Below are 12,906 nucleotides of genomic sequence, written 5' to 3' on the forward strand. Positions count from 1 at the left end.
ATTCAAGGTGCAAAATCAATATTAGCTATGTGACATGTATTGTGTCATTATCAACTATGTTTTTTTCTCTAAAACAATGAGTTGGCCCCGCTTATCAACTGTCCTTTTTTAACTCCCAATTAGCTATGTGACATGTATTGTGTCATGATCATGTTCTGCCAAATTGTAGCCATAAGGTAGGGTCATGGACCCAACTATCTCTCTCTCTCTCAACCCTCATGACAATGACACATACCTGAATGGTGAGAGGTGAGTAGCATAGAAAGAATTTGAATATCAAATGATTCAAATCCATGGTTTAAAAAAATTTGGTTTAGAAGTGTAACTCAACTTCTCAAAATCGATTTGTAAGAGGTGATGATTGTTCGAGTTTTATAAGAGTGGTTAATATTATTGTCCATTAATTGATCGATAAAATAGACCGAGAAATCAAATTAAATTGGATTTAGAGTTTAACTCGTTACTATAAAATTAGTTTGTAAAAAAAGAATTGTTTAATCTTATAAACGCTACTATTTATAGTGTATTTCTAGGTTACGTGAAACTTTTTTCGTTACATATCACAAACTTTATATCCTTTTATTTATTTTTATTATTTTTTATCTTGTATGGGTACAAGACTATTTGATTTTAGGATCAAAAAAAAAAAAAAAGAATAATTCAAAGGTATAATTCTTTAAGATGACGAGAGTTTCCTACAAACAAAATAGTTATTTTATGTGATTTAATTTGTACTTTTAACTTACTAACAAAGATTAGATCTAGCCGAAGTAGTTAGTTTCCTACAATACGATGAACTAAAGTTTGAAATTCAAACTACCAAAAATACTCATATTTAATATTTGATGATGTCTTGAATAAAATTATTATTATGTGCTTTTAACTCAAATAGGTTTTGGCCTCTTTGTTACCAAGCTAAATTCTTGAAATTTACTTAAAAGCTAAAAATTCAAACAACCAAACTCTGTCTTGATGTTAAAAAGTATTCAAAAGACCTTTGCAATTTGTTGCTTGGAATGTAGCTAAAAATATTGATTCCACAACTCCAATAAAAGAAAAAGACAGAAACATCCACACCTATCGAAATAAACCATAAAAATTGTGAATTAAGTTAGTGTATCTTAGTAGTATTAATATAATATGATCCAATTAGGGAACAAAGTGTTGATAACAGTTATGCATCTGCATATACTCTCCTGGCAACCATATCATATTAATATGATACTTGTAACTTACTTCTATGTATTGTTTTTGTGTGGGGGGACCATTAAATTTGAAAGAGTTTTATTTATTTTTATGTTATAAGAGATCATGAATTTTACTATAATTAATTCATACAACTGTTAGGTTTTGGGTTTGAATTCGAGACAAAATGTTCTAGTTAACAATATCGATATTTGTCAATTAAATTATAATTTAAATACAAGAGTTTTATCTCTTTAAATTTTACTATATTTAAAATCGTTACACTTTACAGTTTTTATAGAGAATAAAATTAAATATATTCTTTTTTTAAAAATATATTTTTCTATTTGTTGTTTTCAAAATTCAGTAATATTATTTAACAATTTTTTAATGTTATTATTCAATAAACATCTAAATTCCTCCTGCACAACACCACGAAATTACTAGCTAATCAGATCACAACTTGTTGCTAACTTAACTAATTATTTAATTTAATAAAACACATAAGCAAACCAAATTTTCAACTAACTCTAATCTTATCCTATCATCAAGCTTTTAGATCTTTAATGTTTCCTAATTATACCTGCACAAAATATCTTCTTTTGAAGATCTGCCACATTAGCTTTAACCTTTCCAACAACTATCCTTAATATAAAAATTCTTTAATATCATTTTTTCTATTTGAAAAAATTGATTTGGTTATTGGTTCCGCCAGCGCATTGTGTAAACTGCAATGTGTTAGGATTAGAACAATTCACTAAACTCATTGAATTTGAATTAAATAATTGTTACGTGCTTTTATTGATTAATTAAATATATTGATACTCTCACACGTATATTTTATTGTCAATTTCTAAAAAAGAATTTGTTTGTTTTTAAATTTTAAGATTATATTAAATATTTTTTTTTTACGATAAATGTCATTTATTTCAATTTCATGTATATTAAGAAAAATGACGATATATAAATAAAAGGAAAAAAAGAAAAAATTATTTCACCAAATTATGCTTCTTAATTGTTTATACGTCTCACTATCATAAATATATAATAAAGTTATTGTTTTGATATAGTGTACATATATACTAATAATTAAATGATACAATTAGCTTTATAAGGAAGAGAAAAATAAATGAATGAGTGTACAATAATAAAAAGTAAGAATATATTAAATTAGATGTTATTAATACAATACTTATTTACTTATCTAAAGAAAAAGAAATAACTAAAATATGTTGATGCATATATATTTTGTAGAGAATTCGTAGTAACATATGATCAAATGTAACATGTATGATCCTTTCATTATCATGCAATTAAACATGTGTGAAAGCAGTACTTAGGTGTCTAAAATTATGAAACGGCATCACATGTGTGTCTCAAGTTGGACAAATTAAGTGAATAAGAAGCACGATGTGAATCTATTGTTATTGGTTTGGTGTGTCCCACATGTGTGTGTGTGTGTTTGACATTTATTTTTTGGTTGATGGAAAGGAATTATCCTCTATCTTAGCTGCCAGGGTAATTAGGAAAAAGCTGTCTTGGTGATTTTTAGTATACTTTTTTTTCTTCTTCTTTGGTAATGATTTATTGTATACTTTCCTTGGTAGAGGGATTCATCTCCTTTATTGGATGATTTTGTGGACCCCTTTCATAAACTTAGAGGTTGATGATTCTTTAGATAATTCAGAAATTGATGTTTTAGTTCTTCATGTGAACCCTACCCAATTCCTAATTCTTGTTAATTTGGTTATCATCAATTGTGTTATTTGGATATTTTAGACTATATACTATGTATGTGACACACATGTGATTAGTTCGATGACTTTTTTTAATAAAAAAATTAATTAGTTGAATTTTAGACGTTGATCATATTTATATTTTAAGATTTATAAAATACTAACACAAATACTTATTAACTAGATTTCAACATCACGTTGAACGGGTTTTTTGAAATTTATTTTAAAAAAATTAGTAAGTACTAAAAATTGTATGATATATATATATATATATATATATATATATATATATATATTATATGTCTCATTTTTTATTTTGTTTGGTGAACTGAGAATCTTATTAAACAAACCTTATATCTTAGTAGCATAAATGCAATGACTTAAATATCAAATTAAATATAATAGTTGTATTTATAATTTTATTTTACACAATTTTATTTGTAAATATCTTATGAAAATAGTAATAGCTAATTAGATGTATGAATTATAGAAAAGGAAATGAATAGTAAAGTGTTAATCACGTCACAAAAGAATAATTTTAAAAAAATATTAAAAGTGACATTAGCATATACAAAATTCCCAAGACAATTAAAGAAATTAAAAAATGGTTGAATGATTTGAATTGATATTAGTAATTTCTTTTCTTTCGACGATAATAGGCTATGTTAAAGGAAAAAATTTGAAACTAAAACAAATGTATTACATAAGTGCAACTTAAAAAAGACATTAATTAAATTCAATTATGAAAATATGTGCATTTAGAATGAATAATTCTGAGGTTCGGTAGAAACTTTATTTTTATTGTATTAGTGTGAAAAACAACATCACTCTTCAAAATAAGTGTTTCCTCCGTCTCATTTTAAATATCTCATTTGAAGTGTGTACAATTCTTTAGAAAATGATTAGTTGATTTGATTTCAATGATAAAATGTTTCATTTACTCAAATATTTTTATTAATTGTAGTTAGTAGAAAAATTTGACGAGTTGAAATATAATAAATAAAAGTATTAGTGAAAAAAAGTAATTAATGTTGTATTGATATTGTAAAAGGACAATAATTTGAGACAAAAAGAAATGCAAAATGAAATATTTAAAATGAGATGGAGGAAATAATTGTTTCCTTGTAAACTTGATTTGTCATAATGGAATAACAATTTACAAATTTGTGAAAAATCTAAAACATTTGGTTAAAACCTAATTTGTAGCATTCATCTTGTTCATCTTCAGCTCACGTGTCTCTTGTGTCGGGTCTTTTTGTTGAGTTATATGAGCCAAAAATAACAAATACAATGTTACTCATGATACAATTATAACACATAATAAAATATTAAAATTTGATTTGAAGAACGTAAAGTTAAAAATATAGATTACAGATTTCAAATTATCGTGTAGATAAATGTTTTGTTATTATTGTTCCTTAATTATTGTGGGAGCTTTAATTTTTCAAGAATTATGTAAATTTCAACTATTGTCCACTTAAATTATTGCGCTAAAAAAATGCATTGTAACAATGGATCTACTTTAAATGATAGATATTAGGAACTATCAAGAACTTATGCTTTAGAAAAATAAGAGGAAATTGTCTAATAAGAAGTGACAGAAAGGAGACAAAACATATGGTTTATTGAATGGAACATCAATAATTATCGTCGACATAAATTAAATAAATTATTTTTTTTTAATTATTGATATTGTAAATGAAAGATAACATAAAAGTTTATGTAATTAAATATTAGACATAAAATGAAACACACATTTTCAGTGGCTAGCAATCCCCTGTGGAAAAAGAAGATGATCATGAACGAGAAAAATATACCAAAGTCAGTTACTCAAAAATGAATATTAACATCAATTGCATTTCATCAAACACCACAAAAACATGTCTCGAGGTTGTGGTATCGTGTCTTCTTGAATCTTAGTTCAACAAAGAAAAAAAGAATAGATATTTGAAGTTATATTGAAAATAATTATAGAATAAATTTATATTTAATAAATAATAAATAGATAATAGAGAAACATTTATTACATTATGAATTATTATTAATGTTTGTTTATTGTTGAATTTTTTGTGTTGATGAAATGAAATGTGATAGATAAAATGAAATTGTGTACTATATGAAAAATAAAAATAGAAGAAATTCTAACTACGACAACTAAACAAATAAGTGAATTAGAATAAATATAATTATGTGACATAAAATGTGATTACATGTCAAATGAATAGTTTGAGAGTCTATTTAAATATATTAGAATAGTTTATTCATACCATATAGATATTTAGATTTAACTCGATATTCTTACTTATCAAATTTAAAAATTAAAAATATTGCATATGTGATGTGTATCATAAATTTGGACACATAAGTCTCTTTTATTTCTATATTTTTTTATAAAATATTTCTGTCTCTTTTATTTTATATCTTTTGCAACTTATAACATATTTTGAATATATGCAGAAAAATCTTATTTGGTATCTTTGATGTTGAAGAATTACTAGTATTTTCCAATTATTATAAATTAATGACGAGTGATGTAACTTTCAACGGGTGGGCAATATTAAGAAGATTGAAAAGAACTTGAATTTGCCAAACTAATGCCATATTGGCAAATTGTCCATTCTAAAAGTTAGGGTCACAGTCAACTACGGCAAAAATTTGGAAGAAATAGACTATTCCGTGTCATTAGTCTATTTTTCACAAAAGAATTGATATTTTTCAAATTCTGTTCAAAATTATACTAATCATAAAGATGTGTCCAAAGTGTGTAATTTTTTATTAAGTTCATCTCAATATGAAAGTTTAAAGACTATTCTATTTTGATTTTAAAATATATATATATATATATATTTAATTAATATTATTAATTTCTTTTTAAAATATTTTTTTAACAATATTATTTTGGAAGATGAAAAGTCGATATTAGACATTTTTATACACAAAGTACAACTTAACAAATATAGTCATACTCCACATAATTTAGTAAACATAGTATTTTTTTTTCTATTTTTTTTTATACATTTGTTTTAACATATATAAATTCATAAAATGAATCAATTATTAAAAAAAGAAATGAGTATTATAGAGGGGTGGGGTCAATCTGTCTACAGAAGACAACAAAATGAGAGAGTAATCATTAATTACAGAGTCCAGAAAAGAAGTATAGTTTGCACCAGCTAGGCTTCTTCTGTACAACTACCAAAACTCCAAACCTTTATCCATCTCTTACTTAACAGTTAATGCTATTAAATATACTCCTATATATATATTGACCCGATACTATATCACCTTTTTACCATTTAAGAATTACTCCCTCGAAAAACAAATATAAACAAAATTGTTTTTTAAAAGTTTATATACATCTACTTTTTATGATACATCATTATTAACATGTCAAAAAATGTTCTCCAGTTGCCCACGTGATTAAATCAACCAAGATGCCTTGGTAAGCAATTAGCTAATCAAGATTGTGACAATGATTTACAGTAACCTCTTTTTCAATGTTATTACTAGTCCTTTCATACACTATTCAATTTCAAGTCAAGGAAATTTCAACCTTTTTGTAAGATGAAATGACTAACTTTGAATCACTTAACAATGGAAATTTCAATTATACATACAGACATAAACATGGTGTAGTGTACATAATCACATTCAGTTTCTCTTCATAATCTCTATTTTCCTGTTGGATTGTGTACACTTGTTCCTAAACAGAAATACAAATGAAATAGAATGGAAAGTTCAAAAAGAAATCAGCAAATATACTAGAACAAGAAATCTACAATTTTGTGCCGCCAAGTCATAGGGAATTCTGTCAATTCATTCTCTCACCATCCTTATCTTCACATATTATATTATAATAATATTGACCTTAGACTCAAAGATACTTTGTTGTCTCTATCTGCCAAACAGGAAAATGGAGAACATCAACAGCTATGCTTTCCCTTCTCTGTTATCATTCCCTCTAAAGAAATATAACCATGTCACATGTGGTGAACCTAGGTTAATAAGAACAACCAACATTTAGATTAAGGTTGCATACACTTGGTCACTTATTGAATAAGTGTGTATTATATAAGTGCTATTATATAAACTATTTCTATAATAAAATAAAATAAGTAATGGAATTAATTATTCTCATATAACTTGTAAGCTACTAGTACTTTATAAGCTATCATGATGAGCTTGCTGAAAACAAGCTCTTCTAATGAGAATCTCTTTAGAGCCGATCGAAACAACTTATGACATGTTCATAAACTATTTTCAGCTTATTTTCATAAACTATATCGGAAAGTTTCTGAAAACAACTTATAACTTATATGAAAATAGTTTGACTTTATTTTATCTTCTGTTATTATAAAAATAGTTTATAGTTTATAAATAAGCACTTATATGATAAATGATTATACTATAAGCACTTTATTAAGTTGTTTATCCAAACATGACGTAAGTTGTAAAGAAGCTCTTCTAAACGAATCCTAAGCCTAGAACTAGTTCAGACGTAATATCCAATGCTAATTTAGTCATTATTGATGTATTGAAACAGTAAAACAACACAAACTTACTAATGGAATCAGTTGCTTAGGGGTGTCACTAAAGGAAATCAAGCTTTCACATAATCAACTCCATCACGCTTTCTTTTGTTAGACCTTGAAAAGAAGCAGATCTGAGCCCAACTCTTTTTCTGCTTAGGTGGCTGTGGTTTAGCTTCCTTCTTTTCCCTCTTCTCCACAAGATCAGCCATGTACTGCACAACAGCCTAAGATAAACCAACACAATAAAATTGAGGTTCAAAAAACATAAAAGTCTTCATTAAATTAAAATATCAAAAGAACTAGATTCGAAAACATACCTGTGCTCCTTTCTCAGCTATTTCTCTAGGTGGAACCTCAAGAGGATTTTCTTCCACGCGCAAGACGCGTAGTCTTGTGAGCATCCTAAACGAGTCAGGAAGAACGCGTATCTGATTATTACTGATATCCAATTCCTCAAGCATTTCAAGGTTCCCGATTGATCTTGGTAAGTATCTCATGTCAGCAAAATTGTTTCCTATGTTCATCTTGACAAGGGAGGTGGCGAAACACAAGCTCTCAGGCACGGACTCAAGCTCATTGAAACTCACATCAAGTTCCTTCAGGTTTATCATAGATGACATTGTTGTAGGTAGTTGTTTGACGTTATTGTACCGCACGGACAAAATCTCCAAACTCTCAATCTTCCCTACAGCTTCCGGCAGGGCTTTAAGCCTATTATAGTCAGCATGAAGCTCCCTAAGGGAAGAACAATTACCAATAGAATGTGGAATTTCTTCTACATCATTTGTTTCCACATTCAACACTTTGAGGTTAACAAGTGACCCTATAGAGTCAGGAAGCACTGAAATTTGATTTGAACTCAAATCAAGCTCTTCAAGGCGTAGCAATCGGCTCAAAGAAGCAGGTAAGGTTGTTAAGTGGTTTCCCCTCAGATTTAGATAGACAAGACTTAGGAGATTTCCAACAGAATCAGGAATCTCTGTGATCCTATTGGAATGCAAGTCCAATTTGGTCAGTGAGGAAAGGCCACCAATTGTGGAAGGTAAAGCAACAATCCTATTCTCTGATAAATCAAGGGTGACCAAACTAGATAACTTTCCTATCGAATCAGGTAGCCAATCGACTCGGTCCATTAACTTGTTCTGGAGCTTGAGATCGCGAGTTCCTTTCTTTGCCGAAACCTCAATTATGCTAGCAAGTTTAATCAAACTCAACTTATCACCATCTTGACCTACAAAATAGCATACCATCAGCACATATTACCTACAAAGTAATACAGCAAGGCTTAAAAAAAAGGTTTGAGACCGTGATCTCGGCCACAAAATCAAAGTTTTTTATGTCTATGCGACCGCAATTGAGGTAGCATCAGACACCGTGATTCTCCACAATATCAATAATAGCGACACTACCGACCGTTATCATTACTACCACAATTTAAAACCTTGAATATGGCTCTACCTAAACAAACAATAATATGAATAACTGAATTGAAACGTTGAATGTTGAGTGGCATATATGAGTGATTACCTGCAGTAGTAGTGGATTTTAATGATGAATCCAATATTTGGGGTTTGGATGTGATATTTGCTTCAATTGAATACCCATTAGGGTAGAATGTGGCCTTGGTCTTGCTCACATAACTATCATCTCTTGTGAATAATTCAGAACCCTTGGCAGAAGGTTCTTTGTCTACATGAAGCAAGGTGGAAGAAACAGTAGCTGAAGGTACCTGCTTATCAAAACCACCCATAGAACCAGAACCAGAACCTAAATTCTTGGATAAACTTGTTGAAACAGTGGAAGCAGAACCATTAGAGTAAGTAATTTGTCTAAAGCCAGAAGTAGTAGTGGCACCATTTGGATTAGAAACACAATCAGAAGCTCTCTGAATCAATTCATCAAACAGTGAATGAACATTCTCAAGATCAACAAGTTTCAAAGCTTCTCTCTTCTGTTCCATACTTCGAAAATATACCAAATTCTTCTGCATCTCTTGCAAAATCATGAAAAGCTCATCAGGTACATCTTTTCCTTTGCTTTGTTTAGCTATAGATTCAAGCTTAGCTTCATCATCTTTCTCAACATTCACAATCAAACTTTTTGCAGCTTCAACTTCATCAATCCCTGGCCTTACTGGTAAAGATCTATGAATCCTCATTATCTCTCCAACCACTCCATCAACCGTACTCCAACACTCCATCTCTTGTTCCAAAATAGCAAAACAACCCAGAATCTAAATCTTGTAAAATTTCAAAACTTTAACATCATAACGAAAACCCAAATGAAAAATAAACCAGTTTGTTCTGGTTTCACCTTCCCCTATAAGACAGTTTTTGTTTCGGAAAACGCACACGAATATCGGTTTCTGAAAACAAAAAACAGAAAAATAATTCACGCTACACGACAGAGAAGAACTTCACCCAAGCTCATTCGGTTTAGAATTCTCGATCTGTGAATTGTTTTTCGCTACTTCTTCTTTTTCTTCTTCTCGTTGCTGTTTCTTCTTCTAGTAGCTATTTTTTTATTGTTGTTGTAGTCGTTGTTTGTTTTTGTTTTATGGGTAATTTTTGTTGTTTCCTAATATGCCCTTGTATGATTAGTTAAATAACCAGTGATGCCATCCACTTGTTTTTGTTTTTCTCACACGCCCGCGGTTTTTATTAACGGCTTCTATCAAACCTGATTCATGACATAAGTGCGTCCCTTTTTAATTCATTCCGATATTTCCGGATTTAGTATAGTCTAATTACTACAATCCAATTCAATAGTACTTCCTATTAATTTTTTCATTTATTAAAATAAATAGTTTTTTTATGATAGGTTTATTTTTTTAACTGCGATGTTTATAGAAGTAATAAATTTATTACGTGAGTACTATATTTTTAATAAAAGGCTTATAAAGATTATCAATAAATTCAACACACTATTAATTGTATATATAATTTGTTAATATGTGAATGTATTAGTCATATTAAATACTATTTATAGTTGATATAGACAAATATCATAAAAAGAAAAAATTTAACGGTGAATTGAATTAAAGATTATAGATTTTGCATTATTTTTGAACAATCATATGCAGAAAAAATTAATTTTATTATTAAAATTAAAATCTTGATTTGATTTTATTTATTTAGCAAATCTTTGTGTATCGTAGTTTTATTATTAAAATATTAATGGAGAGTGTTCTCACTTGTGACGAATTTGTGTACTATTCTTATATGCATTAGAATGAAGTTTATTTATCTATTTAGAAAAAATACAATAGTATTTTGTCCTTCGATCATTTCATAAGTTGCTATAAATATTGTTTATAATTATTAAAAATTATTTAGTAATTAATTTTTTTAAATTTAATAAAAAAGTATTCAGATTTATAAAATTATTTGTTTGAATATCAGACATTCAACTATTAATATTAAATGTTTTTGTAAAAGAAAAGTATATTAAAAATGTTAACATTAAATAAGTCAAAAGTCATTAATTTTTATTATTAAGATTTTGACTTTTGGTTTATAACGGTAACTAAAGAAATTATTTTATAAAATAAAATAATACTATTAATTACATGTCAAGTAGAATTTAAATGATTGCTATAAAGATATTTGACATTTTAAAGTGTAGATTCAAATTTGGAATATCGCCTCTCTTTTATATTAATGTGTTAATTTTAATATTATTCTATTTAAAATCAAAATAAAATATTAATAGTACCAGAAATATTTTTATTCAAATTATACTGATTTTATTATAGGTAATTTTAATGAGAGGGTTAAGTCTGAATTTAACATTATAAACGTGACAACTTTAGAATTTTTTAAGAAGAATTTTACTGATTATTATAGTCTGATCAATTTGAAGTATTAATTTAAACAATTACGTGAAAAGAATATTCAAAATACACAAAAAAATAATTAAAATCATTGTTGTTCCAGAATTCAAATCATAACAAAATTAATAATTTTATTACTATTGTAGAACACACATATAAATAATTATGAATTTATGTAATGAAAATGGTCAAATGAGTCAAATTAGAAACTACTTTCGTATGGTCAAAATGTATAGTATTTCGACACGCAAGAAATACTTTTTGCAAAATCACTTTTTTTTTTATAATTAAAAATAAATGTTTCTTTTATTTGTATTTAAATACTGTATATTTAAACTTTGGTTGTTTCTAGAACTAGGTGAAAATGGAATGAGGGAGAAAGAGAGAGAAGAGACAGGTGTAAGTGTTGGGGTTGATAGGTGTAACCAGCTGGCAAAGCGATTATTCACGCCAATGCCATTTCACTTTTCAGCAACACATCCACATTACCCTCACTAACTATTACTTCCTTTTTATTTATTTTTTTTATTATATATATTATATATTTTCCCCTATGGTTTTTATGGTTATATCATATGGTTGTTAATATTGTGAGGGGTCGCGTTCATGGACATGTACATGGTCATGGGACTCATTGCGTTAAGGCTTAAATCAATCACAATAATAACCACTGCTTTATTTTCTTTTTATCTTTGTAAACATAACTAACGTATATGATCTATACTCTGATATCACATTCAGGGTCACGTGTTGTGGCAATAGCTGTCCCCTCACCATCAGGCGAAGCTCATGTACATGTTCCTACCTCTTCTATATGTATAATTTAGATTCAATTCAATATTTTACATAGTATGTTATACCAACCATAATTTTAACAGAATTTATACTTTAAAATATACGTTACTTATTAGAAAATGCATTAATTACAAGTGTGAGACCAACCACCACGCATCCAATTGCAATCACTACCTCATCTTATATATCTTACATGAGTCACAACTCATGAACTTTGGGTCAATAACACATCATGTGAGTGAGTAAGGTTATCTAGCGAGCTTTTGAAGCCTCTTAATTATACTTCGTGCAAACATTACTTTTTAATTTATGAGAATGAAAATTTGTTCCTTGGTTGAGGATTATGATATGATAGGGCAATGCCCACACCTTTCACGGATATAGATTCAGTGTATTAGACTATACCACATAGTTAGATCAAGATCAAAATAGTATGATTCAAATTTTAAATTTTATTTTTCTATATTAAATTTAAAAAAATTAAACTTCAAATTCGAATTATTTTATCATAAGTTGTCACTGATTGTAATTCAGCCAAAGGTGACGACTACATGAAGATCCCACCTTCCACCCTCTAACTCATGTTCTACTCTTGTCATCTTACCATTTATATTATTTTAATAAAATAAATCTATCTACAATTACCACAAAAATAATCTAAAGTGGATTTGTTGAGGTATAAATTCAAACTTCCAAAACCAATTTTTACTACATTAAGTGTGCATGTAAGTTTCGTTGTTCTTTAAAAAAAAATATAATGATTAATACTTATAAAATTAAAATAATTAAAAATTTAATAAAATTTTATATTTTTAATTTAATTAAT

The 12,906-nt window shown here is 27.8% G+C and overlaps 1 protein-coding gene across 1 annotated transcript; it reads right to left on the reverse strand.

The window, feature by feature from the left end:
• Positions 1-6,505: 6,505 nt before the first annotated feature.
• On the reverse strand, positions 6,506-9,992 carry LOC101504445 (plant intracellular Ras-group-related LRR protein 4). Its single transcript, XM_004512233.4, has 4 exons — positions 8,981-9,992; positions 7,771-8,684; positions 7,484-7,677; positions 6,506-6,916 (listed from the first exon to the last, which is right to left on the reverse strand). The coding sequence occupies exons 1-3, from the start codon at positions 9,651-9,653 to the stop codon at positions 7,522-7,524; spliced, it is 1,743 nt and encodes a 580-aa protein (XP_004512290.1). The 5' UTR covers positions 9,654-9,992; the 3' UTR covers positions 6,506-6,916; positions 7,484-7,521.
• Between the last annotated feature and the right edge of the window lie 2,914 nt (positions 9,993-12,906).

Source organism: Cicer arietinum, chromosome 8 (genome assembly GCF_000331145.2).
Source record: "Cicer arietinum cultivar CDC Frontier isolate Library 1 chromosome 8, Cicar.CDCFrontier_v2.0, whole genome shotgun sequence".
Lineage (NCBI taxonomy): Eukaryota > Viridiplantae > Streptophyta > Magnoliopsida > Fabales > Fabaceae > Cicer > Cicer arietinum.

Excerpts from the sequence above, each read along its gene's own strand:
- LOC101504445 (XM_004512233.4), bottom strand. The coding sequence starts at position 9,653 with ATGGAGTGTTGGAGTACGGTTGATGGAGTGGTTGGAGAGATAATGAGG. Across the intron at positions 8,685-8,980 it reads AAAATCCACTACTACTGCAG|GTCAAGATGGTGATAAGTTG; the intron begins GTAATCACTCAT and ends GCTATTTTGTAG. Across the intron at positions 7,678-7,770 it reads TAGCTGAGAAAGGAGCACAG|GCTGTTGTGCAGTACATGGC; the intron begins GTATGTTTTCGA and ends GGTTTATCTTAG.